The sequence below is a fragment of the Plectropomus leopardus genome, chromosome 7 (assembly GCF_026936395.1).
Source record: "Plectropomus leopardus strain MGB_pleo_1.0 chromosome 7, ASM2693639v1, whole genome shotgun sequence".
In the NCBI taxonomy this organism is placed as follows: domain Eukaryota; kingdom Metazoa; phylum Chordata; class Actinopteri; order Perciformes; family Serranidae; genus Plectropomus; species Plectropomus leopardus.
Genome location: NC_142182.1, coordinates 2010836 through 2038826, shown reverse-complemented (window position 1 = coordinate 2038826; position 27991 = coordinate 2010836). Strand labels below are relative to the sequence as shown.

General features: G+C 37.9%; 2 protein-coding genes across 3 annotated transcripts in view; both read left to right on the top strand.

Annotated features, from left to right (window-relative positions):
* The window catches only part of LOC121956328 (voltage-dependent calcium channel subunit alpha-2/delta-4-like), a 113167-nt gene that overhangs the window by 12051 nt on the left and 73125 nt on the right, over positions 1-27991 (top strand). For both annotated transcript variants that reach the window (XM_088079607.1, XM_088079606.1), the window contains 25 exons: positions 521-637; positions 1414-1473; positions 3761-3923; positions 4009-4140; positions 5933-5993; positions 8038-8188; positions 8944-9018; positions 9793-9882; positions 11646-11759; positions 12303-12381; positions 12474-12607; positions 12887-12904; positions 13451-13528; positions 14628-14708; positions 14822-14896; positions 15864-15950; positions 16052-16123; positions 22469-22530; positions 23422-23489; positions 24151-24196; positions 25000-25097; positions 25271-25361; positions 26374-26466; positions 27397-27518; positions 27611-27679. In XM_088079607.1, the coding sequence (XP_087935733.1) occupies positions 521-637; positions 1414-1473; positions 3761-3923; positions 4009-4140; positions 5933-5993; positions 8038-8188; positions 8944-9018; positions 9793-9882; positions 11646-11759; positions 12303-12381; positions 12474-12607; positions 12887-12904; positions 13451-13528; positions 14628-14708; positions 14822-14896; positions 15864-15950; positions 16052-16123; positions 22469-22530; positions 23422-23489; positions 24151-24196; positions 25000-25097; positions 25271-25361; positions 26374-26466; positions 27397-27518; positions 27611-27679 (2236 nt within the window). The remainder of the gene's footprint in view (positions 1-520; positions 638-1413; positions 1474-3760; positions 3924-4008; positions 4141-5932; positions 5994-8037; positions 8189-8943; positions 9019-9792; positions 9883-11645; positions 11760-12302; positions 12382-12473; positions 12608-12886; positions 12905-13450; positions 13529-14627; positions 14709-14821; positions 14897-15863; positions 15951-16051; positions 16124-22468; positions 22531-23421; positions 23490-24150; positions 24197-24999; positions 25098-25270; positions 25362-26373; positions 26467-27396; positions 27519-27610; positions 27680-27991) is intronic.
* LOC121956885 (nuclear factor 7, brain-like) lies at positions 17885-20398 on the top strand. The gene has a single exon (XM_088079617.1). It carries the CDS (start codon positions 18878-18880, stop codon positions 20261-20263), a length of 1386 nt encoding a protein of 461 aa, XP_087935743.1. The 5' UTR covers positions 17885-18877; the 3' UTR covers positions 20264-20398.

The window sequence follows — 27991 nt, the reverse complement described above, 5'->3', positions numbered from 1 at the left end:
GAAAACCTGACATTTAAAGGGTTAAAACTGAATATTTGGTATCTATATTTAGAACTGATGTTAGTAAATAAAAAAACAGTAATAACTCAATGAAAGTAGAATATAATATTAATGTGTAATATTTTTTAAAGCTTAGTTTAGAAAAGCACCTTTTTGTGCGCAGAGTGATACGTGTGTGTTAAATATTAAAGCGGGCCTCAAGGGTTAATCCGTCAACCCGAATTACCGGACAGAAACAAAACAAACTGCCAGCATCATCAGATCGGTTTCGCTCTTTCACCTGTTTGACTCGACGGTTTGGAGAAACCCTGAAATAACTCTGATTTAATAACACGGACAGCCGATGTGCCGTCACAGAAGTTTAGCAGACAAATACAGAAACACGAAAAACACAAACGCTCGTCTTGATTTCTTTGATCCCGTTAGTCAGACTCCGGCTCAGCTGCTTCTCTTCCTGCGATCAGTGAGGCAAATACGGAGTTCTGGCATCGTTTTTCAGTCCGTGTTTGTTGCCTTTCAGAAACTGAAGGACGTGGAGTCCATCATTAAGATGGTGGAGCTGGACGGGAAGGACCTGGTGAAGGATTACTCCGATGAAATTGAGCGAATGTTGGGGAGCAAGATGAAGTCAGTGAAGGTGAGGACTTGCCGCTATCCACTCCGCCTCCAAAGATTTTAAGATATGAGTTTACGATATGACATGACGGCAGAGACGCGGCCCTAGAGTTATGTAGCTGAGTGCAGTCTGGTTTTTTTTTTCACATCTGATCACAGTGGTGAAAAGACATCAGCAGGCGGGACTATTACAGAGAGAAAAACCAACAAGGTGTGCAGAGACATTTCTCAAAAACACCTCAAAACCACATTCATTCATTCTCCAGCAGTTTCCCCAGTGATACTCAACCTAAGGCCAGAGGCCAGATCTGGCCCCTGATTCGGTCCCTGTGGCCCCCCAACCGTTTTCTATATCACTATAAAAATAAAGGGATTCACACGGTGAATTGTTTTTGTACTTTTAGTCTCCAAACAGCATCAAAACAGTAAAGGATCCCCCACACCCCCGTCAGAGGTCCTAGCTAAGACGCTAATGTCCTAAAATCTCAGAAATATCCTAAATCCTCAAAATGTCTTTTTAAATCCAAGAAACTTCATAAAATCCCCAAATGTCCCAAAATTCTCTAATCTTCTAATTCTAATCTTTCTAATCTGAGAAATATCCTAAAATCCTAGAAATGTCCTAAAATCACAGAAATGTCTTGTCCACAGCTCTCACTGGTGTCACCTGTGATGATGATGAAAATATTTAATTTTACGGAGTCACATTCGAAAAAACGGCTGAGAATCACTGCAGTAAAGGATGTTAACGGGCGGATCTTTTCTGCGCTGCGCTGACTTTTCCGTTTCCTGTCTCAGAGGTTAGCGGAGTCTGCAGAGGACGCCGACCTGTACCACGAATTCAACGCGTCCTTACAGGTCAGTGCTCCGGTCTCGTGTTGAATGTTCACTCAGTGTTTCTGTGGGTCAGTATGTTAAAAACACGAACCAGCTCACTGCCTCCTGATGTTGTGCTTTCTTAACCCTTTGAATCCTGGAGCTGCATCCTTTGTCTTTGGCTTTCAGACGCTGCTCAGAAATCTTTGAACCCAGAGCACACTGATGCGATTTCTTTCAAAAACATGGAAAAAGAGGCAATGGACAACTAAATGAGAAAAGTTCCACAAGAAAGAAGTAGATTAAGAAGATTAAAAAAAAAAAGACAGGGAAAAATGTCTGGAATTAAAATTATCTTACAAAATTATAATATTTTTGCTTTTGTCTGTCTTTCTTTATTTTTTAATAGTATTTTTTTTAGGTATATTCTTCTTTTTACTATTTTTTTGCTCATTTTTGGGTCATTTCCTCTTTCATTGCTCATTGCTTTCTTCCCATGTTTTTGAGAAAAATCAAGCAAATATACTTATGTTTCAATGGGTTAATTTTAATTTTTTGTTAAAGATCCAAATTTTAAAAATTTTAAAAATATGTGTTTAATGATGCACAAGAAATTCTGAATATTCCCATTTAAATATAAGCTACACCTTTTAAAAAAATACCGCTTCAACCTGTGAGGAGACGCCTGCACATTAAGGGTTTTAATCAGTTTACCAACATATTATTATATTATATGCATATTACTATACTATTACTATACATATTATATATTATATGACAGAACATAATAACAAGCTGTTGCAGAATTACTATAACTTTTTACCTATTTTTCTAACTAATTTTCAGGTAACTTTCTTGTACTTTTCAGAAATTGTATGCTTTTTAAAAAAATGTATTTAATTTTTACTTTTTTAATTCTTTTGTTGCTCATTGCCTTCTCATATTTTTGAAAGAAATCAAGCCAATATGCATTAATATCTCCAAAGTGGCTCAACATTTTTTTTACCATACAAACTATTTTTGAAATGTCCCTCTCCCTTCATGTTTTTGCATTTTGACCTGTGAAGCTGGACTTAACCGATTTTTTTATAATGTTAGTTTCAATAAAGAGAGGCGGGACCCTGGGAACAGAGGGCTGACCCTGATCACAGGCAGCAGCAGCAGATTGAAGCTTTAAAGCTTCAGCTGACACCTGAAATTAGATTAGATCAAACTTCACTGATCCTGAGAGGAAACTGGGTCGACACTGCAGCAAAGAAACGACGCACAGAAAATATACTATACAAATATACCGACGCACACCAGCATCACATTAACAGCACAAAGTGTGCCGTCCAGCTGCCCTAAACTGTTAGGAAGCAAAAAAGTCTCACTGCTTTAGGCCCAATTGTTACAATTAGCAGTTCTGTCTCTCTAAGGCTTGATTTCTTTCAAAATCAAGGGGAAAATGTAATGAGCAATTAAAGGAGAAATGACTCAAAAATATGCAAGAAAAAAAGAGTAAAAAGTAAAAAAGTAAAAACTACAAGAAAATGACCTGAAATTAGTTTAAAAAAGAAAGAAAAAAGTTTTAAAAATTAAATAAAAATGAGGCAAAAAGTGATTAAACATGTATGTAATTTTAACATAATTTTAAATATGTAATTATGATCATTATAAATTTGGTTTTCCCTAGCTTTTTTTTAAAGTAATTTTTTTTAAATCACATGTTTTGGATTTTCATACGAAGTTGCTCATCGCCTTTTCCCCATGTTTTGGAAAGAAAACATGCAGAAAATCGCAGCAGGCAGTGAGCAAAAAGAAGAAATTGCAAGAAATTATTTTAAAAATGCAAAACATTACCTGAAAATAAGTGAAATAAATAAATGAATTAAAGCAAATAAATAAATAAATGAAATTCAAAACATGTCAGTGACTTGGGGAAAGTTCTTTAAAATTCTTAATAATTCCTATGTAACAGTTAAAATTAGAAATATAGTTTTTATAACTTTTTTCCCTTTTTTTCCCTTAGCTTTTTGAAAATGAATTTTTTAAATCTACTAAAATCGTGGACCATTTCTTACCAAGTTGCTCATTGCCTTTTCCAATGTTTTTGGAAGAATATTGCAGAAGGCAATGATCAATGAAAGAAAAAGAAATGACCAAAAAATTGCAAGAAATTAGTAAAAAAGTGCAAGAAAATTTCCTAAAAATGTGTGAAATAAATAAAAAAAGGAAGTAAAAAACAAACAAACAAACAAGGAAATGACCTGGGGAAAGTTCCTTTTTCCCCTTTAATTCAGTGTCTTACAGGATCTTCTTCATGGCCTTCTTCCTGTCTCCCGATCAGTTTGATTACTACAACGCCATGATGATCAACACGGCGGACGAGGACGGGAACAGCGTGGAGCTGGGCGGAGATTTTCCCCTGGAGGAGAACGAACACTTCAACAACCTGCCGGTGAACACGCAGCAGAGCGACATCCAGGTTCCCACCAACGTCTACAACAAAGGTCAAAAGGGCGTCCGCCTCCTCGTCTGAAATGTACCCAATATTTCCTGTAAGCTTTACTTTTTTTTTCTGTCCTCTGTGTGCAGATCCCAACATCCTCAACGCCATCTACAACTCTGAGGCGCTAAACGACGTCTTCATTAGTAACTTCCAGAAGGATCCCACGCTCACCTGGCAGTTTTTCGGCAGCTCTACGGGCTTCTTCAGGATCTATCCCGGTCAGTTTGAGTTTCACCTTCAAGAGAGCTGGTTTTTGTCTCTAGATGTAAAGTGAAAAAACAACTTTTTAGCAGCATGCAGACGAAGTGGAAGACAATGTAAAACTCTGCATTAGGATGTGCACTCTGCATCACAAGAGGCTTGAACTCTTAACCTCATACTCCAAGTCAGTATCCCAGTGAGCTCCAGGCCCAGAGAGAAACCAGAGCGGCTTCACACTGTGACTGAGCCGACCACCAGGGGGCAGGATATCAGCTGTCTGTGCATGGAAAGGCAGATTTCAAACTGCTGCTAAAACTTCACTCAAAACAAAATTATAGAATTACCTAGACAGCATGGAGATATTGATCGTTTGTTTTTACAAAGATTGATTTGCCCCTAAGTGAAAAACTAAAAATGGCATTTTCCCACAGACCGCAATAGTTTACATGAGGGCGGAATTCAAAATGCTGTTCAGTTTTTGAGATAAGATTCAGAAATGTCACACAACAGCAAAATTGTCTTTTTTTTTTAATTTTTAAAGTCAAACATTTTGATTCACAGTACATCAATAATCAGTGCAGATGTTTTGCGTCTGAAGATACTGTCTGTTTGCTGTCAATTTAGAAAAAAAATGTTTGAGAGGTTTAATTAGTTTTACAGTTTTTGATACGAACAGACTGATGGACTTTATAATTTGTCCCAAAGTGAAGTGAACAAAAGTGTCTTCAGAATTGTAGTAATTGTAAATGTGTACCTGAAAACCATACTTGAGTAAAAGTACAGATAACTTAAGTACAAGTTAAAGTCAAACATTATACAATAAAATGATGCTGAGCAAACTCTGGCTTCATTTTAAACCGTAAAATATATTAACAAAATGCATCAGTTTATTAAGACCCCTCCCCCCAACATTTTTCCAGTATAATGCCGTAAAAACAGCCAAAGTCGATGTAATATAATACCAATATGGAAATAAAAGTAACTTTATACAATAAACACATTAAATAATTAAACAAACAAATAGATAAAAATAAAAAATGAAGTATATGTTTTTTACCTCAAAAAATAAGCAAATAAGCAAATAAATTAAGTAACAAAATCTCATGAGAATGTATGGTAAAAAAAACAACCACATATTTAATTCAATAATAATAGTATTTAAGATAGTAACATGCATGTTTGTATAAAAACATTTGTATGAAATATTAGACCTTGCCAAGTTTTTAGAAAAGCAATTTGATCACAAAAATGTCAAACGTGCAGTTACAGTGGATGTTAAAGAGTTAAAAGTCCAGTTTTAGTCGCACTAATTCGACTTTTTGTAACATCTTGTAAACGAACTGATCGCCTGCGTAAGGCCCGTGTTTGTTTGGTTTGTCTCTTCGTCGGAGGCTCGGCCTGCCAGCTGCTTTCAGTCAAACACAGACGCCAAACATTTTTCTTTAATTTTAATAATAGCAAAGCAATTTACAGGACTTTAAAAAGTACATTTTACATATATTTGTTAGTTCTGGAAGACATGGCTCAGTATGATTTCAGCTGGGCTGAAGAGTGTTTGATAGTCTCAATGAGTCCTTACAAACATAAAAATGTATAAAATTAAACATCTGTGAGAGGTATTTATGTGTTCTGCCAAACTGCTCTTATAAACAAACTGGTCCTGAATCTGCAGTATGCATTACTGATGATATACAGTGCACATCGTGTGTTTGTTAGTTTGTTGTTGCTCGTGCATTTCCAGGTTTGACAGTAATATCCTGAGAGTCAGAGCGGCAGATGTGCTGTGAACTGACTCTGTGTGTCTCTCAGGTATTAAATGGACTCCGGACTCCAACGGGGTGGCAGCTTTTGACTGCAGGAACAGAAACTGGTGAGTTCAGGTCCAGGCCGAGCTTCAGAGTGCTTGAGTCTGGGATCAGTGAGAGATGTTGGTGGGTAATATGTGTGATCAGTCTGTGTTTTATCCATTCATTCAAATATTCTATTCCGCCTGGAAAACTAAAAAAACTAAAAGATAAAATTTTGTTTATTTTTCTGTATGAACCAAACATTGGAAAACGTGACGTGTTTTTTGCATTATTTGCCTGAAACGACAAAACAAATAAACAAGAAAACGAAAACAAAATAACAAGTCAACTTTACGTTGTTCTTTAATTTAAATTATTTATTTTTTGTTTTCCGTGGTGTCATCACGCTGCGGCTCTAACGAAGACTGACAAAGTCGGGGATGAGATACTGATGCGGACCGATCCGCTCCTCTCATTGTCCAACGGTGTCTCCGAATGTCCACTCCGCTCTCACTGACCGCCTGTGTCTCTGCTGGTGTCTCCACCGGTGTCCGTCCTGCTGTCATTGTCCGCTGCTCTCTCCAAAGAGAGCTGAAAATTCAAGATATTTTGAATTTTCAAAATTCAGAATTTCAGTTTTAAACCAGAAGCTGCACGTTTTAACTGCAGTCGGGCTGATTTTGATGAATTTGTATTGAATTATGACGTTTCAAAGGACATTGAATCGACCGGATTAGACCGATAACTCGCTCTGTCTATTTTATGTATTTGAAATAATTGAAATAACTTCAGATCAGTCATAAGTGGTGCCGTGTTTATAAACACATGAACAGAATAATGAAGTGAACATTTGTATTCGCAGACCATCACACTGAGCTGATGCACAGCTGGTAAATGCAAAGAAAGTTTAATAAAGTGATGTTTATGAGGTGGGACACACAAGTCCCACCTCATCATTATATCCAAAATGATCAGAACAGAAAATTATATGAAACAAGTAACACATGTAACAGCAGCTGATCAGAAATTGATTCATCGTCCTCAAAAAAACCCAAAACCAACAAGATAAATTGGCCCAGCAGTGGCTGGTTTACTGTCAGTATATATGTGATTATGCAAATTGGGGGTAATTATGCAAATTGCCAAGGATATATGTCATAAGTAAGCATTTTGTAGTTTCCTAATGCTAATACTGTACATTTAGAAAATTTAACTTTATGACACACAAAGAGAGAAAACGCCGTGTGTGCCGCTGAGCTTCAGCCTGCTGGCCGTGTGTCGGCTGAGCAGCGGCCAGCCAGAGTCCTGATCCTCTGGAAAAGACGATAAGCTCCTTCCTTAGCCGGGTCACTGCTGCCCACATGGCACCATATGCGGCTGTTCATGCATTTCTAAATAATACCAGAGAGCCACATATGTCCCCGAACGCCTCGTCACGCTGCATCGCTGCAGCTGAGCCGGAACAAAAAGCTGCTGCCTGCAACTCCGAGCGACACATTTTTATTTCTTTTTATCATTAAAGTCAAGTTACAAAAATAAAATGATGCTCTTTTTAACCCTTTATATATACCATATATATATATATATATATATATATATATATATATATATACACACAGTATATAAATAGTATATATTTTTTTTTTTTTTATTTTTAAGAATTATATACTATATTAATATTAAATATATCTATTAATACCACAAGCTAATTTTCAGTTTATGTCCTTGTCATTTTTTACTTTTTTTTTAATTTATGGAAAATTTCTTTCCAAGTTGCTAATTATATTTTTTTCCCGTGTTAGAAAACTGATGACAATCAGTGTTAAAGCTCTAAAATTTGTTACAAAATTATTTTTTGTAGGTTATTTTTTGAAACTATTTTTTTATATTATTATTATTACTATTATTATTTATTTTCTATTTTTTCAGTTCAGTTTTACATATTTCTTACAAAATTTTGGGTAATTTCTCCTTTCGTTGCTTATTTTCCCTTTACCTTCTCCCGTGTTTTTGAAAGAAATCAAGTCAGTGTGCTCAGGTTTGAGAGGGTTAATAAATGTAATGAAACAAGTGAATTTCAATCAGTGACATGATCAAACACTCAGTCTTTGGTCGTGCTGTGTTCAGGTACATCCAGGCCGCCACGTCTCCCAAAGACATCATCATCATGGTGGACATCAGCGGCAGCATGAAGGGGCTGAAGATGACCATCGCCAAACACACCATCAACACCATCCTGGACACGCTGGGAGAGAACGACTTCGTCAACGTCATCGCTGTGAGAAAACTAACTTTTTTTTAGAGTCGCTTTGAAGTCACTTTTTATGCTGCCTTTGCATTTTTACACAGAGTCAAACAACGGCGGCATCAGCACAGATCCACAGTCTTTGTTCTGTTATCACATATTCAGATATCAGTTCATTCTTTCTACATAAGCAGAGTTTAAACTCACTACGACTGAAGTCACACCGCCACGAGCGACTCCTCTTGTCCTGCCTGTCACAGGCATAAACACACACACACACACACACACTGGAAAGTGCCGGACTTGAGTCCCGGCCGTCCCAGGTCCTTTCTGTGTGGAGTTTGCATGTAGTCCCCGTGTCTGCGCGTTTCCCCGTACGTGTACATTAGGTTAAAACAGCTGTTGGTGCGCCTGACAGAAGATTTAAAGTCTGTCTCTGAGAGCTGCACACGGCTGCTAACTGCTCCGTAGAGGATGGGTAAAAAAACAAAAAAGAAAATAACTCATGTTTGGTTTGTCCCTTCTGGGCTACTGTAGAAACATGGCGATCTCTGCAGACAAGGACTCGCTCTCTATGCAGAAATAAACGCCTCATTTTAAGGAAACAAAAACACAATAATCCAGATTTTCAGGTTATTATACAGTAAATAAAACACACTGATCATACACCTAAATCCTACATACTGAAGCTTTGAGGAGAGCTTTTGTGTATTTGTACTTGCAATGTGTGCACTGAGATGCTGCTGTTAGTGGTGCTGGGATTCGAACCTGTGTCCTCCTGTGTGCAGTACACTGACTACGTCCGCTACGTGGAGCCGTGCTTCAAAGGAACTCTGGTCCAGGCCGACTTGGACAACAGAGAGGTAAGACCATTATCTGCTTCACGGAGGCTTAAAGAGCTGAAGAGGCGTCGCAGCAGCCAACACACACACACACACACACACACACACACACACACACACACACACACACACACACACACACACACACACACACACACACACACACACAGGGATACACTTCAGCGTTATTTTAGGCCGACCCATTGGCCTAATTCTTGACGTGACAAACCGCAGCAAGTCATTCGGGAACTCCTTGTGTGTGTGTGTGTGTGTGTGTGTGTGTGTGTGTGTGTGTGTGTGTGTGTGTGTGTGTGTGTGTGTGTGTGTGTGTGTGTGTGCAGTACTCTGTTAGTTGTAGAAGAAGTATTCAAGTATTTGGATCTTTAACTCAAATAAAACTATAAACACAATGACTACAGCTAACTTGAATAGTTTTCTGGTTGTTTTTTGATTTTTTTTATGTTTTACATTTTACATAATTTTGAATATAAAACTATATAATGATAAATATAGTTTTCCAGACATTTTATTTTTCTAATTTTATAATAATTCTTGCCAGTTTAAAACTTTTTAGGTAATTCTCTTGTCAATGTTTTTTTTTTTTTTTTTTTTTTTTTTACATTTTTCAGGACATTTCCTGCAAAGTTTCTTGTTGCTTTTATTGCTATGTTTTTGAAAGAAATCCAAATAATTTGCTCAGTTTCCAAAGACACAAATATCTTTAAACCTGAACAAAAGAAGAAAAAGCCGTTACAGTCCACTGATGTCATAAATGTGTCTCTCTTTGTCTCTCAGCACTTTAAGCTGCTGGTGGACGAGCTGCATGTTAAAGGAGAAGCGAAGATCAAGAACGCCATGAAGGAGTCCTTCAAAATCCTCAATGAGGTTTGTGTCCTTCAATGACCGAAAGAGCAAAAAGAAAAGAAAACAAGACTGAGGGCCGCGTTAATATTAATTCATTTTTTTATGTTCATACACACTCATATCGCTCTGCGCACAAAATGTGCTTTTTTAAAATCCAGCTTCAACAATATTATACATTATTGTTATTTTCTACCTTTACTGACTTGATTTTTTTAACCAATATCAGCCCTAATCATAAATATCAAATATTTATTAATTTTAAAATGTTATCCCTTTAAATGCCAGGAACAAAAGCACTTCAAAAATAAATACTTTTCAATACACATTTAAGTAAATATTTTTTATCATCAGTCTGGGATATGTCAGTGATTAGTAGCAACTTTGATTTTTACACATTATTAATTTTTGTGCAGTTTATAATACTCTCACTGCTCTGCACACAAAATGTGCTTTTCCAAATCAGGCTATAAAAATTATTATACAGCAATATGATTTTCTGCTTTTATTGAGTTAATTGTAAACCAACATTAGTCCTAAACATGAATTTAAAAAAATGATTAATTTTCAGAATTTTAACCCTTTAAATACAAGGTTTTTGTCATTATGCCACAATGTTTTTAGATGGAAAAAAAACCCAAAAAAATTAAAAAAAACATTTTTTTCAGTATGTTACACACAAAGTAGATTATTTGTTTGTTTACTTTCTTTCCTGCTGACAGTCTGGGATATGTTAGTGTGTGAGTGTAGCTGCTGACCGTCTGGGATATGTCAGTGTGTGAGTGTAGCTGCTGACCGTCTGGGATATGTCAGTGTGTGAGTGTAGCTGCTGACAGTCTGGGATCTGTCAGTGTGTGAGTGTAGCTGCTGACAGTCTGGGATATGTCAGTGTGTGAGTGTAGCTGCTGACAGTCTGGGATCTGTCAGTGTGTGAGTGTAGCTGCTGACAGTCTGGGATATGTCAGTGTGTGAGTGTAGCTGCTGACAGTCTGGGATCTGTCAGTGTGTGAGTGTAGCTGCTGACAGTCTGGGATATGTCAGTGATCAGCAGCTACATTGACTGTGACAGGTCACCTAGTGGAAATAGCATGTATTTCCTCCATATGCCAAATATGGTCAAAATGACCTCATCAGGTGGAAAATAGTCAAAATGACAAATTCAGAGTCAAAAGCCCAGAATGACACCCAGAAATAATACAAGTCCTGTTTTTCTGCTCTGATGGCTGTGGGATCAAAAATGTCAGTTTGAATGGGTTTCAATGGAGCATTTTTGGACCTGAACAGTCTGAATGTAACTATTTAGTTTCCACAGTGTATTTTAGACTTATTGTAGGAGCTGAGCTGCAAATTCACTGATTACACTCAAATACACAATCTGGACTACATTTAGGACACATGCATCAACACAGACAAAATTATCAAAAATTAAAGAATGAAAAGCGCCTAAAATGCACTAAACAGTCCCTGGTTGACACATGGTGAGCCTTTGGGGGATTTGAGGGCCCCTGGAGCCGTGCAGCCCTCAAACTGTTGCTGCTTTGCTTGGTCAGTAATCCAGCCCCGATTCAGCACGAACTCTATGAATAAATCATAAAACTTTGCGTGGAGGACTTAAATCGTCAAGGGAATATGATGCAGACTGATCACTGAACAGTCGCTGTGACAGTTCTGATGTTGTGTTTTGAATCTGGAGTCATTTGAAGTTGTGCTTTTGTGTGTGTGTGTGTGTGTGTGTGTGTGTGTGCGCGTGCGTGCGTGCGTGCGCGCGCGTGCGTGTGTGTGTGCAGGCGAGGGCGAACGGTCAGGGCAGCATGTGTAACCAGGCCATCATGCTGATCACAGACGGAGCCATGGAGGACTTTGAGTCCGTCTTTCAGGAGTTCAACTGGCCGGAGCGCAGGGTGAGAGCGAGCGGCCCGATGTTTTCTACCACGATATTCAACTTGTTCCGATTGATTTTGGATGTCATTTAACGTGACAAATGGGTGTTTTTCACACAAAATTCGAGTTGTTCTGAATGACGTCCTAAACACCAGGTCTTCTTATCTAAAATAATGGGAGTGATTAATTGCAGAATTTCATTAGCTAATTACATTTTTAAGTCATGTTTTCAAATTCATTGTTTTGCATTTCAAAACAGTTATGACATCCATTGTAATTGTTTTATATATAAAAAATAATAATATATAATATATAAAAATAATATATAACAAATGTGTGTGTATATATATATATATATATATATATATATATATATATTTATATATTTATATATTTATATATATTTATATGTATATGTATTTAAAGGCATGCGTCTGTGTTGTTAACCTGTCTGATGAAGACCATGTACCTCGAAACATCACCTCTGTGGTAATTTTACTAAATATTTAGTAACCATTAATTGTTTGGGGTTTTTTCTGTTTTTGTTTTTTTTTTTTTTACAGGTGCGAGTCTTCACCTACCTGATCGGCAGAGAGATGACCTTCGCTCAGAACACCAAGTGGATCGCCTGCAATAATAAAGGTCAGCAGACAGTCTGTGTGTGTGTGTGTGTGTGTGTGTGTGTGTGTGTGTGTGTGTGTGTATAAACAGTGTGTTTCTGTGTGTTCTCTCAGGTTACTACACACACATCTCCACGCTGGCCGACGTGCAGGAGAACGTCATGGAGTACCTGCACGTGCTCAGCCGGCCAATGGTCATCAACCACGACCATGACATCATTTGGACGGAAGCCTACATGGACACTGTGGTGAGCCGAGGCCGGCCAATCAGAGAGCAGCTCTTTATTTATCAATGGGATTCATATTTTTTAAGAGCATCAGAAACAAAGTCATAAATCTTTTTATACATTCTCGTTTTGGGGTGAACTACTCCTAAGTCAACATACTGTACAGTCACCATCATCATCATCATCATCATCATCATCATCATCATCATCATCACTTCATCTTCATCTGTCTGTTTTCTCCCTGTGTTTCAACTCATTCTCCCATGATCCTCTGGGCCTTTTCCTCCATCGCTCCGGCAGCTGCCCAACACTAAGGAGGTAAAGAAGAAGAGTTTGTAGTTTTAGATACAATCCGTTGTTCGTCCTGCAGGATTTAACGTGCAGAAAAATATGATTTTAAGACATTTTACACATAAAAATTAAATATTTTATAATTGGAGGAAGTCATAAATATATTAACAAATACTAATACTATAGTGATTGTAGTACTGTTACCACCATGGTGCTTTTAAATGTACACAGTACTGTAGTAGTCCTACATCACCATCTGGAGTTCAACCTCAGAGCTGCACTACTGCATGTGATGTCATACTGTCACATTTGGCACAAACGTGTCCTTGGACTCCACGATGAACTGATTAGATTTCGGTGGTCAAAGGTCACTGTGAACTTAAGTCTGGGTCATTTTTTGTGAATGCATTTTATCTCAAGAGTGCCTTGAGAGGGTTTCCCTTATATTTAGTATAAATTGAAATTAAATGTCTTTATCTCATTTAAAACTTTTTCTTTGATCCATCATTCATGTTTGAAAGTTACTAAATTAAGAAAATAACTCACTGCTTGTTGATTTTTTTTTTGTCTCAGCTCTTCACCACCAAAGCTCAGAGTCTGCTGCTGATGACCTCGGTGGCCATGCCGGTGTTCAGCAAGAAGAAGGAAACGGTCAGTGTCGGCTCGGTCTCCTCTAAAGGCCTTTGCACGCTGAAAAAACCCTTTTTCCACCAAAATTAAAGCGTACACGCGCGTTTTTTAACACAAGTAAACCTGCTAAAAATAGGCTATAGAGTACTGACCCATTGCCAGTAGAGTAAAGTTGTGTACACGGCTCTGCAGCAGACAAGTATGCCTTTCTGTGTGTGTATGTGTGGGTTTTTTTATTTGTTTTTTTATGTCATGTTCGACATCACAGACAGGCCAGATAACCGGCTGACCGTAAAAAACAGCATGGATGGAAGTCAGTGAAAACTTTATGCTGATTACTTTCATAAAAATATATATATCTTATGTATTTAGTATTTTCTTCAAACACGTGAGCTACTTGGGCAGAGACAGATGGTAATTTTGGGTGGCACATAATTGCTTCTTGCCAGTTAACTGAAATTAGTGAATCCACTCTGTTGTGTTTCCATTAATGCCGTCAGAGCCGGAGGCGATAAAAACCTGCAACGACTGTTGACCCGGGTGTGAATGCTGATTGTAACTTTTCCCATTGCATTGAAAAGCCAGATGTTAGCAGGTTTTTGTGGGGTTTTTTGTGCAGCTGAAAACGGGATGATGTCTGCTTTTTTTTTGTTTTCATCCTGTCACGTGTCTAAAAATAAATACAACCTCACATTGTGTCGATCATGTTTGCACACTGACTGCAAAACTATCTTAATGTCATTAACATTTTCGGGACAGATTTGATCTGCATTTTCTTTTGGATCTGTCAAAAACCTTGAATGAGTTCTTTGATGGGGAAACAGTGGAGAGAATCAAGGGAGCAAATGTGTCTTTTGTTTTGTCTCGTATTGCAAATTTTGCAAACGAGTAGAACAATAAAACAGGTCTTTCATTAATTTGTTTTTAAAGAAAGAGCAAAAACTGAAATCTCTAAGCAAGTGTTTTGTGTGCACCCTGACTCTCCCTGTACTGCCTGTTCAAACTTTCATGATCCATACTGATAAGCTGATTTTGGCATTGCACATATTGCATTTATTTATTCATGTTTCTTCTGTGTAATACAGTAGTAACATAGTAACCCTGCTGCCTGTCTCTCCAGCTGTCCCATGGGATCCTGCTGGGCGTGGTCGGCTCCGACATCCCACTGATGGAGGTGATGAAGCTGGCGCCCAGATACATGGTGAGCTCCTGATTGGATGTGTAGAAAAGTTGGTTGCTTTTCACAATAAAAGCTTTAAATTTGCAGCATTCCTGGAGCTTCCTGTCTATGTGTTTCTTCTTCCTCTTCCACAGCTGGGAGCTCACGGCTACGCCTTCCTCATCACCAACAACGGTTACATCCTGGCCCACCCTGACCTTCGACCTCTGGTGAGTTCAACATGACTGCAGACGACAGATTTAACTCAAGATCTCTATTTAATGAATACAGAGCAGCAGATGTCCTGAAGCAGTGATACTCCACTTCAGGGCTGGGGGCCAAATCCGGTTCCTGAAAGGGTGCCTGGTGGCCCCCCAACCATTTTCTGATTCACAACAAAAGCAAATTGATTCACACTTGGCATATAAACAGTATATATACTTTAATATAAATAAGGTGCCAAAGTGCATGAAGCAGCATCCAAATAGATCTTGTTTATCAAAAAAGTGCCAGCGGAGGATCCCCCACACCTCCTGACAGAGGTCAGGACCCTAATGTCTTAAAATCCTAAAAATATACTAAAGTCCTAGAAGCGTCCTAAAATCTTGGAGATGTCATAAAATCCTAGAAACCTCCTAAATTTTAGAATTTTTGAAATTTTAGAAACTCTGACAACTTTTAAGTCAACGCTAAAAACATTTTTTTTTTTTTTACACTGCCTGCCCCACCCGCTAATAACTACAAACTTATTTATAAACTTGTATTTCTTATCTATTTTCTCTTTTCTGATTAATCTGCATCTTTTATGATGTTTTTATATTTTATTGCTCTATAAAGCACTTTGTCGTATGAAATGTGCTATACAAATAAAGCTGCCTTGCCAAGTCCTAGAAACATCCCAAAATCTTCGTAAATCCCCAAACCTTAGAAACATCCTAAAATTCTTGGAATATGTACTGTAGTCAAAGAAACTTCCCAAAATCCTAGAAACATAGTAATATCTGAGAAATGTCCTACAATCCTAAAAGCATGTATGTGGCTGCTGCGACTGGCCTCATTTTGCAAAAGCAAAAGGCGTTACGAATCTCTGTCCTTAAGGATACATTAAGGGAAGAAGATATAAAGTATTTATAAGTACAGTTATAGAGTATTTCAGTGCTATCAGTGTGTACATTAACACTGTCGTCTGTCCTGCAGTACAAAGATGGAAAGAAACTGAAGCCGAAGCCAAACTACAACAGCGTGGATCTGTCCGAGGTGGAGTGGGAGGATACAGACGAGAAGGTAATTACAGTTTTAAACTTAACGGACTAATTTTCCAGTCTGAGAGGAATGAAAACCAGTTTAACTTTGTGTTGAACTTTTTGTCTGGTTTGCACTTCCAGCTGAGAACGGCGATGGTGAAGGGAGAGACCGGCAGCATCTCGCTGAGCATCAGAGCATCGGTGGATAAAGGGGTGAGGAATCAATCAGTTCACATTGTGTTCAGCACAGTATTTTAATATGATTTCCCCAAATTATTCCCATATACCCTACCGTCCAAAAGTCAGTAATCCGCTGTCTAAGAGCTTGATGCGGTCCAGCCAGATGTGTGGGAGGACAGCCCTGTTTGTTTAGTGGTCTCTGATGATTTTAGGATGTGGAAAGTTCCTTTTTATTAATGTATGTTACTTATTATGAAGGTGTTTTTTTACACATGAAGAACAAAACTCTGTAAAGTGGTTTAATGACGCTGACATCTTAAAGAGACAAATCCCCAAGACTGGTAAAAAAATATATTAAAAAAGGAAGCTTAGTATCTAAAACCCTAATTTCAAAACACTTGGTGCGATGTGTAAAAGCAGTGTGACCAATCATTTAGATAAATATACGCAGGAGAAACACAAGCCTTTATTAAGCAGAGAAAAGAGAAACAGAAACCTGTTCCTGTTAAACCTGCACACATTCACAACCCCAGTTTCCAAGTGGATGCTGTTTAAAACATAAATAAAAGCAGAATGCAGTGATTTACAATTTTTTTCCACCTTTATTCAGTTGAATACAGTACAGAGACATTATATTTAATGTTAAAACTCATAAACTTTATCATTTTTTTATAAATACACACTCATTCTGAGGTTGATGTCTGCAGAAACAGGCAAAAATGTTGGGAGCGACAGTAGTCTGTAAAGGTTGTGGGATGCTCACAAAGCTTAAAATCTAAGCTCAACTAAAGCTCACACCAAAGGTTCGTGTTTTCGCCATCAGGCCCCTCGGCTTCAGAGCGACCTGCCTGAGGAGATAAGGCTGGCCGAATCACTGACTTCTTTTAAATCACTTGATGTTGAATGGTGATGTTGAATTTTAATTCATCTTTTAATTTGTCTTTTTACCTTTTAATTTTTCTGAATTATCTTTTAATTTTAGCTGATAATTAGACAGAGCTCATTTCTGGCGATAATCGAAAAATCCCATTCAAAAATCTTTTAAGGTTTTTGACGAGGCAACCGGTGTGATCCTAACTTCCTGGTTGGCCTACAAAAATACGCCATGCCTTCACCACTCTATAAGGGACAAGGCTGAAAATCAACACTGAGCAGCCGTGACCTTCAACCCCTCAGACTGCCCTGAAATGACCGTATGAAGGATTTGAACACGTGGGCTCAGGAACACTTTGGAAAACCATTGTCAGGAAACACAGTTCATCAAGTTCAGACTCTACCATGCAAGGTGAAGGCCAGATATCAACAACCAACAGAAACGCCGCAGACGTCTCTGAGCTCGTCTGAGATGGACTGACACAAAATGGAAATTAGAAATTTGGAAATTTTGTACGTCGTGTCCTCTGGGCTAAAGAGGAAAAGGTCTATCCAGATTGTTACCAGCTCAAACTTCATTGCATGCATTATGGGTAACATCACATCACATCAGTGAAGGCACCATGACGCTGACACGTACACACAGGTTTTGGAGCAACATGTGCTGCCATCCAGATGACGTCTTTTTCAGGGACGTTCCTGCTGATTCCAGCGAGACGATGAGACACATTTTGCACGTGTTTCAACAGCGTGGCTTTGTATTAAAAGAGTGCAGCTACGACTGTCCCACCTGCAGTCCAGATCTGTCCCCCATTCAACATGTGTGGACCATTATGAGGCACAGCATACGACAACGGAGACCTCAGACTGTTTACACACTGACGTCAGAAGAATGGGAAAGAATTTCACGTTTAAAACATCAGCTGTCAGTGTCAGTTATCAAACACTTTCCGAGTGTTGTTAAAAGAAAAGGTGTCGTCAAACGGCGGTAAACATGCTCCAGTTCTGATTTTTGCAAATTTTGCAGGCATGAACTTCAGAATGAGTGTATATTTATAAAAAGAATAGTAAATTTAATGACCTAGAACTTTAAATATCATGTTTTTGTACTGTATTCTATTGAATATAGGTTGAAAAAAGATTTGCAAATCTTTGCATCCTGTTTTTATTTAGGTTTTACACAGCGTCCAAACTTTACTATTAGAAAATTAGGCCTGTTTTTATACAGCAGCTGCTGTATGAAAATATCCCTGTACGTATGAAGCAGCCAGAGTCTGAGACGATCAAGGTAATACATTTAAAAACCACAGTAAACGGAGCTCTGCTTAAACGTAGCCTGAGGCTCAGGTTTATGTTTCAAACTCATGATTTTCTGTTAGTTTGAAGAAAAGGCTGAAAAGTTTAGTTTGTGTGATGAGACTATTGGTAATAACGTTTTATATAAATGAACAATTACACAGTTACAAGAGTCACGAGAAAGACAAAAGTAGTAAAAAGTATCAACAGGGGACGACACGTTTGTGTTTTCTTCATTAATCAGTCACCAGTTTGGATGAAAGTTTGACCTGACAAACTGATATGATGAAGCTCCGCCCATCAGCTGACTCACCTGAGACAATCAGGTAAAACAGGTTTTTATTCTGTCTCACTGAGACGATACACTGACACACGGAGAGACGGAGGACAATTCACCTTCAGACCAAAACCACAACTTCCACTGAGAGAGGACAGCTGCAGGAGGAGATACTGGGAATACTGGGAATACTGGAATACGACCAGTTCAAACAGCTGCAGACTGAACTCAGTGAAGGAGAGTTTTACAGAAACAAAGACTCAAAGTGAAAGTAAATTTTTGGGGACAGGGAGTGTCTGAGCTGTCTGCCTGCTGTGTTTCCTGCTTCACTCTGAGACTAAATGGCTTCGAGACTCGAGGACGATCTCTGCTGTTCTGTCTGTCAGGACGTTTTTAAAGATCCTGTCATCCTGTCGTGTTGCCACAGCTTCTGTAAAGACTGTCTGCAGAGCTGGTGGACACAGAGACAAACACGAGAGTGTCCAGTTTGTAAGAGAAGACACTCAAGGGAAGGACTGCCTCCTAACTTTGCCTTAAAGAGGCCGTGTGAGCGTCTCTTACAGGAGAGAGATCAGAGAGCTTCAGAGGCTCTCTGCAGTCTGCACTCTGAGAAACTCAAACTCTTCTGTCTGGACCATCAGCAGCCGGTGTGTGTCGTCTGCAGAGATTCAGAAAAACACAGCGACCACAGATTCAGACCCGTCGATGAAGCTGCACGACAACACAAGAAGAAACTTCAGGAGACTCTGGAGCCCTTAAAGGAGAAGTTAGAGGTTTTTAAACGAGTTAAAGTGAAGTCTGAACTGACAGCAGCTCACATTCATGTCCAGGCCCGACGCACAGAGACGCAGATTAAGGAGCAGTTTAAGAAGCTCCACCAGTTTCTGGAGGAGGAAGAGGAGGCCAGGATGGCTGCACTGAGGGAGGAAGAGGAGCAGAAGAGTCAGAGGATGAAGGAGGAGCTGGAGGCTCTGAGCAGAGAGATAGCGGCTCTTTCAGACACGGTCAGAGACGCAGAGGACGAGCTGAGAGCCGAAGACGTCTCCTTCCTGCAGAGATACCAGGCTGCGGTGGACAGAGTCCAGCAGCGCCCCCTGCTGGAGGATCCACAGCTGCTCTCAGGAGCTCTGATAGACGAGGCCAAACACCTGGGCAACCTCACCTTCAACATCTGGAACAAGATGAAGGACATGGTCTCCTACAGTCCTCTGATTCTGGACCCAAACACTGCTCATCCAAGACTTGTCCTGTCTGAGGATCTGACCAGTGTGAGAGCAGGAAAGAGACAGCAGCTTCCTGATAATCCAGAGAGGTTTGATTACTGCTCTGTCCTCGGCTCTGAGGGCTTTAACTCAGGGACACACAGCTGGGACGTCCAGGTCGGAGACAGTAAACTCTGGTCACTGGGTGTGTTAGCAGAGTCTGTCCAGAGGAAGGGACTCATAGAGTCTGGATTATGGAGAATAGCGTTCTTTGATGCTGAATACTCAGCTCTCTCTTCATCAGGTTTAGAAACCGTCGTGGTGAAGAAGCAGCCTCAGAGGATCCGAGTGAATCTGGACTGGAACGGAGGAAAGCTGTCGTTCTCTGATCCTGATACTAACACACACATACACACCTTCACACACACTTTCACTGACAGGGTGTTTCCATACATTTACACTTTCGAAGACCTCCCACTCAAGATTTTACCAGCGAAACTCTCTGTGACTGTGGAGCAGAAATGATAGATGATGATGATGATGATGATGATGGTGATGATGATGAGGATGGTGATGATGATGATGATGATGATGGTGATGATGATGAGGATGGTGATGATGATGGTGATGACGACGGTGGTGATGATGATGATGATGATGATGATGATGATGTGATGACGATGGTGATGATGATGATGATGACGGTGGTGATGATGATGATGATGATGATGATGATGATGTGATGACGATGGTGATGATGATGATGATGATAAATAGATCAGTTCGTGTGTATTTCAGGGCAGACTAAATTTTCTTCTGTGATTAACTGACGAACATGTGACCAGTTACTTTGAAATATGATAAGTTACAGATTACTAGTTACCTTGTTAAAAATGTAATCAGTTACCGTAAAACGTGAACATAAGCCTGCGATTAAACGCCCAGATCGTTTTTGTCTGTGTGAGGTCCGATTTGTGCTTTTACTGAGTTTGTAAAATACAGAAATATTCAGTTATACTTCAGGACTTTAAAGTCTCCGGGATCCTGGTAGAGGAAGCAGGTTTACTGAGGAAATCTGAGATTTTCTGGACTGAAAAACAGTTGTCTCTGCTGTCATGAGACACTGTGGGGACATGGAGGAAACGGGAGTTTGAATCATTTAATTCTTCTTTTTTTAATGTAAATAGTACAATCGGAGTCTGATATGTTTTAGTTGTTATTGAACTAAAGTTTAACAGCTGATTACACATTTTTTAATTGTGTTTGTTCTGTGTAAATAAAGGTTTTGTTTCTGATACTGAGATTAAAACTTTTAAAGTGGTTCCTTAACTCTGCCATTAGCACACAGGAAATGATGTCATTTAAGTTCCCAATTTGTTTAAAATTAACAGCAGCAGAAGAAGAAGTGCTGAGTCATAGTTACATTTGAACTCTGTGAATTTTTAGTCCGTCAGTCAATCAGATCAAATCATGCCAGACTGAACATTTAAAACAGAAACACAGTGAGTCCAGACCCAGAGGAGATTTTTGTCATCGTTTTTAATAATAAAGCAACTCTGCAAAATCTGACAAATGTAGTGGAATAAAAAGTGCACTATTTCCCTCTGACATTTTGTTAAATTATATATTAATAAATAAATGATTGAATAAATAAATTAGCATAAAATGGAAATACGTATCTGAAGTACAAGTACCTCCGATACAGTACTTGAGTAAATAATAATAATAATAATAATAATTACAATAATAATAATAACACTAAATGTAATTATATCGTACCTCTAAAAGCTGAGTTGACAAAGAAGTAAAATGGACACAAAATGTCGATATAAAACAAAGAAAACACACAAACAAAACACTAAAAGCAACAAAAAATAAAAGGAAATAAGATAAATAAAACATAAATAAAAATAGGTAAAATAAATAAAAAGACAACATCACATTACGTATATAAAAAAGTACTTTGTTACATTGCACCACTGCACATGAGCGCATAATTTAGACTTTATATTTAAATGTATTGTTTTGTATTACTTTGAGATACGGAGAATATTTTTGGTCATAATTCAAATTAAAAGTTATAATAGAAAATAAATCAAGATCACATTAACTAGAATATTAATTTACATCCAGGAGTAATCAGGCCACGATTTAACTTAACCATGATTAAACGTATTTATCCTTTTTTTTTTTTAATCTCTATCTCTGTCTGTTAATTCGTTCTTTATCCCTCTGATGCCCCTTTATTACCTGCCGTTTCCTTCCAGCTCAGCAGGCGGCAGTAAAAGTTTGTCAAAGTTGCTGTTTTATTTGAAGAGGAGGAAAAAGGCTCCCTGGTTCAGTTGGTCTTCTGCTCGTGTTTTGAACAGCTGATTTCAGTCTGTTTTTTGCGCAGATCTTAAACACTTTTTGGCAGCCTTCTGTGCTTTGACTTTTCACAAATGATGCGATGAAAGTGTAAAACAATAAAGAAAAGACCGTTTAAAAATGACAGAAAGGTGTGAGACACATCCGGCTGCTTCAGTCTGCATGTTTGCTGATCAGTCTGCTGGAATCAAGATTTTAGATTTAAAGATGTTCAGCGAGAATAAAGATTTTAGATTCAAAGATGTTCAGCGAGAATAAAGATTTTAGATTCAAAGATGTTCAGCGAGAATAAAGATTTTAGATTTAAAGATGTTCAGCGAGCGACAGCTCAGATCATAACGTGCTCTTCTTCTCCTCCGACAGAAACGACCGCTGTACCTCATCAACGAATACTTCTACACAAACATCGACGAGACGCCTTTCAGGTAAACGCAGCTGTTTTTTGTCTTTTAAACAACTTTAAATGTGCTTTTGGGTTTTTTGGGACTGAAAGTTTGTTGTTGGATCTGTCTGTGCGCGCTCCCTTAATTTAACCCTTTGAAATCTGAGCAAACTGATTTCTTTTAACAACATAGATCACAAGCAACTAAACAAGACAAGAACTAAACACGAGCAAAAAGGGTTGTGGAAAAAGTAAAAAAAAAAAAAAAGCAGAAAAAAAAAATAAAAAAAAAACAAAAAACAGAAATACAGACACACACACAACACGTATAAATATATATAATATATAAATATATATGTGTCAACATAATTTTCAATAAATAACCTGGATCGACATCACTTTTCTCGTGCTGCGTTCAGATCCCTTTCACAGGTTTTTAAACCTTTGTAAGTTGAATAAATTTGGTTTGGATTCTTCTGAAAAGGCAATGAGTAATTTGGCAAGAAATGTCTTACAAAACAAAAAAAGAAAATTATTCGATTAAGAGGATTATTTTTTTAAAAGCTGGGGGAAATTGTTGAGAAAACTATATTTATAATTATCATAACTCTATATTTAAAATGATGCAAAGTAACTTGTATGACTTTTTTAGCGCGTTCCCAGGTTCTGTCCTTGATTTAAAGTTTACTTTTAATTTTTGTTTCTTGTTCCTGGTGTCTAGTTTCTGTCTAATTTTGGGGTCATTACTCCCAAAGTTGCTCATTGCCTTCTATCCATGTTTTTGAAAGAAATCAAACCAATTTTCTTTTATTAATTTAAAATATATTGAGAGCTCCTGATCAAAAATGTTTATGTGCAAATGACCACTAGAGGGCAGCATCTTCAGCTGTGTTGTTAACTGAAGGGGACGTGTGTGTCCTCTGCGTCTCTGCAGCTTCGGCATGGTGCTGACGAAGGGTCCGGGGCAGCTCATGTTTGTTGGAAATGTGTCTGTGGAGGAAGGTAGGATCTCCCACAATGCCCTGCTGCACAGACATTTTTAAATCAACTGCTGTATTTGAAGCTTGTTAGAAAAATACAACACATGAGCACAGCGTGTGACGCTGGCTGCTGAACTTTTTAATTTTACTTAAAAAAATCAGCCTATGATATAAGTAAGTTATAAGATATAAATATATGCAGTATGCTGCTGTGAGATTTGACTGCCGATTAAACGTTTTTGTTATTGTTTGAAATCTGCAACAGTTTTGAATTTTCTTTTTTCAAATATCGATTAATCGATCATTAATTTTACAGATTATTCAATTAAGGAGATTCTTACAGTTGCAACCATAGTCACAAGTCTTAATAAAATAATTGTTAATAATTAATTCTTAAATCATGCACATAAGCATGGAGGAACCAAAACACATGTACCACATCCAGTCAGATTATACACTAAATAATTGTTTTTTTTCCAAGGCAAACTAATGCGTACTTTTATAATAATGTATGTTTATCACTTGATAATGCATGCACATGCATTATTAAGTCTAAAAAAAATCTTAAATTTAATATCTCCTAAGCTGTAGGGGCCCTGTATGTGTGAACCTCATATTCTAAAAAGACGTCAGTTTGTATATTTTTATTTGACCTGATTTTCTTGTTTTACGTTCCTCCGCAGGCCTGCACGATCTCACCTCCCCAGACCTCAGCATCGCCTCCGAGTGGTACGTCTGCAACCACAAAACGCCACACAAAAACTCATGTTTGCAGTTTGGCTCCTTTACAGTAGCTTACACACTAAAATTTAAAAATATTACACAATTATTGAAAGCCGACACTCAAGGAGCAAAACCTCAGCCCAGATTAGCACAATTTATTGAGAATAATCCGATTTTGATAAAGTGTTTTTACACTCGGCACACTTCATTAGAGAAGTAGAAAAGTGTTTTAGATAAGCGCAGCAGTGTGCAGTTGGCGGTGGAAGTGTCTAATTTTTTGGTGTTTGTGTGTACAGTTCATGCAAATTTATAATTTTAAGAAGAGTTTATATAGTTTTTGAACATAATGTTTTGAACTTTTGCAAGAGATTTTTTGTATATCTTGCATATCTGATTTTGGTTTTCCTGTCTGGAGTTTTGAAAAACAGGAATTGTGTTTTTGCAAAAGTGGAAAACTGTAATACAGCAGGTTTTATCTGATTTACTCTTTGTAAATCAGTTTGTTTGTGCAGAAGACACAAAATATTTAAAGAATTTATTGTGTCCTAAATTACAAAACGAATGTGGGAGTAATAAAATTTTAAAAAAATATCAAGTTTTATTTTATTAAAGGTTTTATTTTCCCTTAAATATTTCCCACACAATTCTAACATTGTTCTCATATATCAAATAAATATTTTTGTCCTCATTTTCCCTAATTTCCATATCAATGTATCAAAATCAGCTGAAGACATATTAAACTCCCAGCAGCATCCAGAAAAGTTTCTGTGCAGCCGTCAGTTCATTTAATGAAACCTCCTTTTCTTCAGGACGTACTGTGAGACGGACATCGACCCGGGACACCGCAAATACACGCAGCTTCAGGCCGCCATCCGCTACCTGCTGGGAAAAGAGCCGGACCTCGAGTGTAGGTTTCTGACGCCAAAATTATTTCCGAACATTTATATTTGCTACATTTACATGCACACTTATAATATTCTGATTTTTGGGGAAAAAAGGAAAATGAGAATCAGATTTTATCACTTTTAAGAAATTATTATCCAGAGTTCGGACTCATCTGAAACTCTGTCCGTTGCCTAGGTGACGAGGTGCTGCTGCAGCAAACGCTGTTTGACGCCGTGGTAACGGCTCCGCTGGAAGCGTACTGGAACGCCCTGATGCTCAACGACAGGTGAGATTATAACGTTTAACCTGATCACACTGTGTGTTTATACGTAATTTAATCTTTAAGATGAAACATTTGCTGCATATAAGAGCCATTTTTAAAATTTTTAATAACATATTTCAATAACCAAATCGTATTTTCGATGCGGCATTAATGTGTGACACTTTGCATTATGAACATTACACACACAAAACATGAAAACAGATCTCTTAATAAAATCCAAATACTGTTTAACCAGTTTTTTTTTCCTCTGAAAACATGAAAATATCTCATTTAACCCTTTAAAACCTGCAGCGACATCACTTTTTTTTGTGCTGCTTTCAGAAGTATTTAACTCTTTTAATTTTAAACAAATTAGTGTGATTTCTTATAAAAAAAAGGGGGAAAGGCAATGAGCAACTTGATAAGAAATGATCCACATTTTAGAAATGTTTGTTTTTAAAGCTACCCAAAGCGTCAAGGAAAAAAAGGAGAGAAAAAACTGAGGGAACACTAAATTTTTTAATCTAAATTATTATGATTCGATTTTAAATTATGCAAAAAAAAATGATTGTAATATTTCTAAGCACTTTTTCCAAGTGTTGTTTACCTCGTTTGCTTGTTATTTTTTAAACTCTTTAAGTTCTTTTCTTTTCTTTTCTTTTCTTTTCTTTTCTTTACTTTTTTCTTTCTTTCTTCTTATTTTATTTATTTAATGTAATTTTGTGTACTTTTGACTAATTTCCTGCTAATTTTCAGGCTATATATTCGTTTGTTGCTTGTTGCCTTTTTCCCATGTTTTGTAAAGATATCGAGCCGATTTGCTCAGTTTTCAAAGGGTCAATAAAAAATCTAAATACTGCTAAACTACTTTTTTTTGTTTTGTTTTACCAATTTTCTTTTCTTTTTCTTTTAAAGCAACATACGACTAGGATGATGTGATATTTCACTGCATATTAGGTCAAAATGTAATAAAAATGTTCTCAATGTATAAAATAATAATTCCTAATAATTCTAATAATCATCTGTGTGTGTGCAGGGTGGAGCCCGGCGTGGAGACCGCCTTCCTCGGGACTCGCTCCGGCCTGATGAGGCTCATCAGATACGCAGGAGTGGAGACCAGAGTGGCAAAGTAAGACTCGGACCTGACAGCGGTCACAGTTAGTCTCTGACAGACGACGAAATATTCACATCCTTTAAGATCCTTTAAGACCAAATGCTGTTAACCATCATTAGTCACCTGTTAGCATCAGGTAACGCCCCCTAAACAAAGACACATGAAGAAGACTGGAGAGAAGACACAGAAAAGCGCAGCGAGAAGAAGAGCTTCTGCAGGAGTGAAACTACGTACTTCAGAATAATTAGAAATAATTAAAAGAAAAAGCAGCAAGTTCTCATACATACAGTTTACATGAGAAGCTGGAACCATGAAATGTTTCATGAAAAATAACACAATTATGAAAAAAGGTTTACCATTATTTTCTAATTAATCAACTAACTGTGTACTGTAACACACTGTTTTACAGTATTACAGCATCAGTGCACCAAGAATAGCAGCATTTCTGCAGCCCTGAAATGTAATGATCCAGCCATAATAATTCCTCTGAAACATGATTTAAATTTGATTAAACTTGTTTTTCCTTGTGATGGACAACAGTTTGTCTGTCAAATCTAAATGTTTTTCTTTCATCTGCTCTCGACCACTCGGAAAATTTTCTTTTACTTAAGAGAAAAGCAAAAACAAGAAAACTTCTGGATACGAGTAAAAATCGTTGTTAAATATTATTTCTTTCATGAGGCCCGTTGTTTAGCTCAAGTGTAAATGTGCATATTTTGAACTTTGTGATCATGAGTCAACGGTACGCTGTATATTTATTGATGTTTTTCATCGATAGTTTAATGTTCTTTCGTTATTGTTATACGTAAATGAAACATTGGTGAATCCCAAAAATCAATGAGTACCAACAAATAAAGAGCAAGTCCTGGATACGAGCAAAAATAATGTTTGTATATCGTTTCTCTCATGATGCCCGTTGTGTAAAGTTTATCTTCCACTCCACAGAAAGTTCCTGACGGCGACTGATAAAGACAACCTGTTCACCATCGATCACTTCCCACTGTGGTACCGCCTCGCCGTGGAAAACACTCCTGGAAGCTTCTACTACTACCCCGTCAACGACAAAGGTCCGTCTCCGCCGCGTCTCCTAACTCAGTTGGTGCATAAACATCTTCATCGGATGTATCAGCTGATCCTGAGGTGACTCTTCTCTCCACAGGAGTGAAGTACGTGATCGCCACGACGGCGGCGACGGTGTCATCAGAGGGGAAGACGGCGATGGCCGGAGGTGAGTCACTCTGCTGCAGCTCTGATTCAAACACTGTGTGTGTTTGTGATATTTGTCTCATCTGTGGGACGTCCTGGATGTGTTGTGGCTTTCTGGTTTTCTTTTTTCTTTTTTTCGGTTTTTATAATTGATTCACTGTATTTGTGTGACGTCAGAGAGAAGTTTCATCTCGAACTTCATTTCCATCTTTAGTTTGAGATTAACTGGGTTCTGTGGAAGAGGATTCAACCTGCAGCAGATGTTTTCTTTCTTACATAAAGTGTATTATGTCTGCGGACTCTAATGAAGTGCATTTACTCAAGTACTGTACTT

Bases quoted from the DNA above. Each gene is read 5' to 3' on its own strand.
- LOC121956885 (XM_088079617.1), top strand. From the start codon at position 18,878: ATGGCTTCGAGACTCGAGGACGATCTCTGCTGTTCTGTCTGTCAGGAC.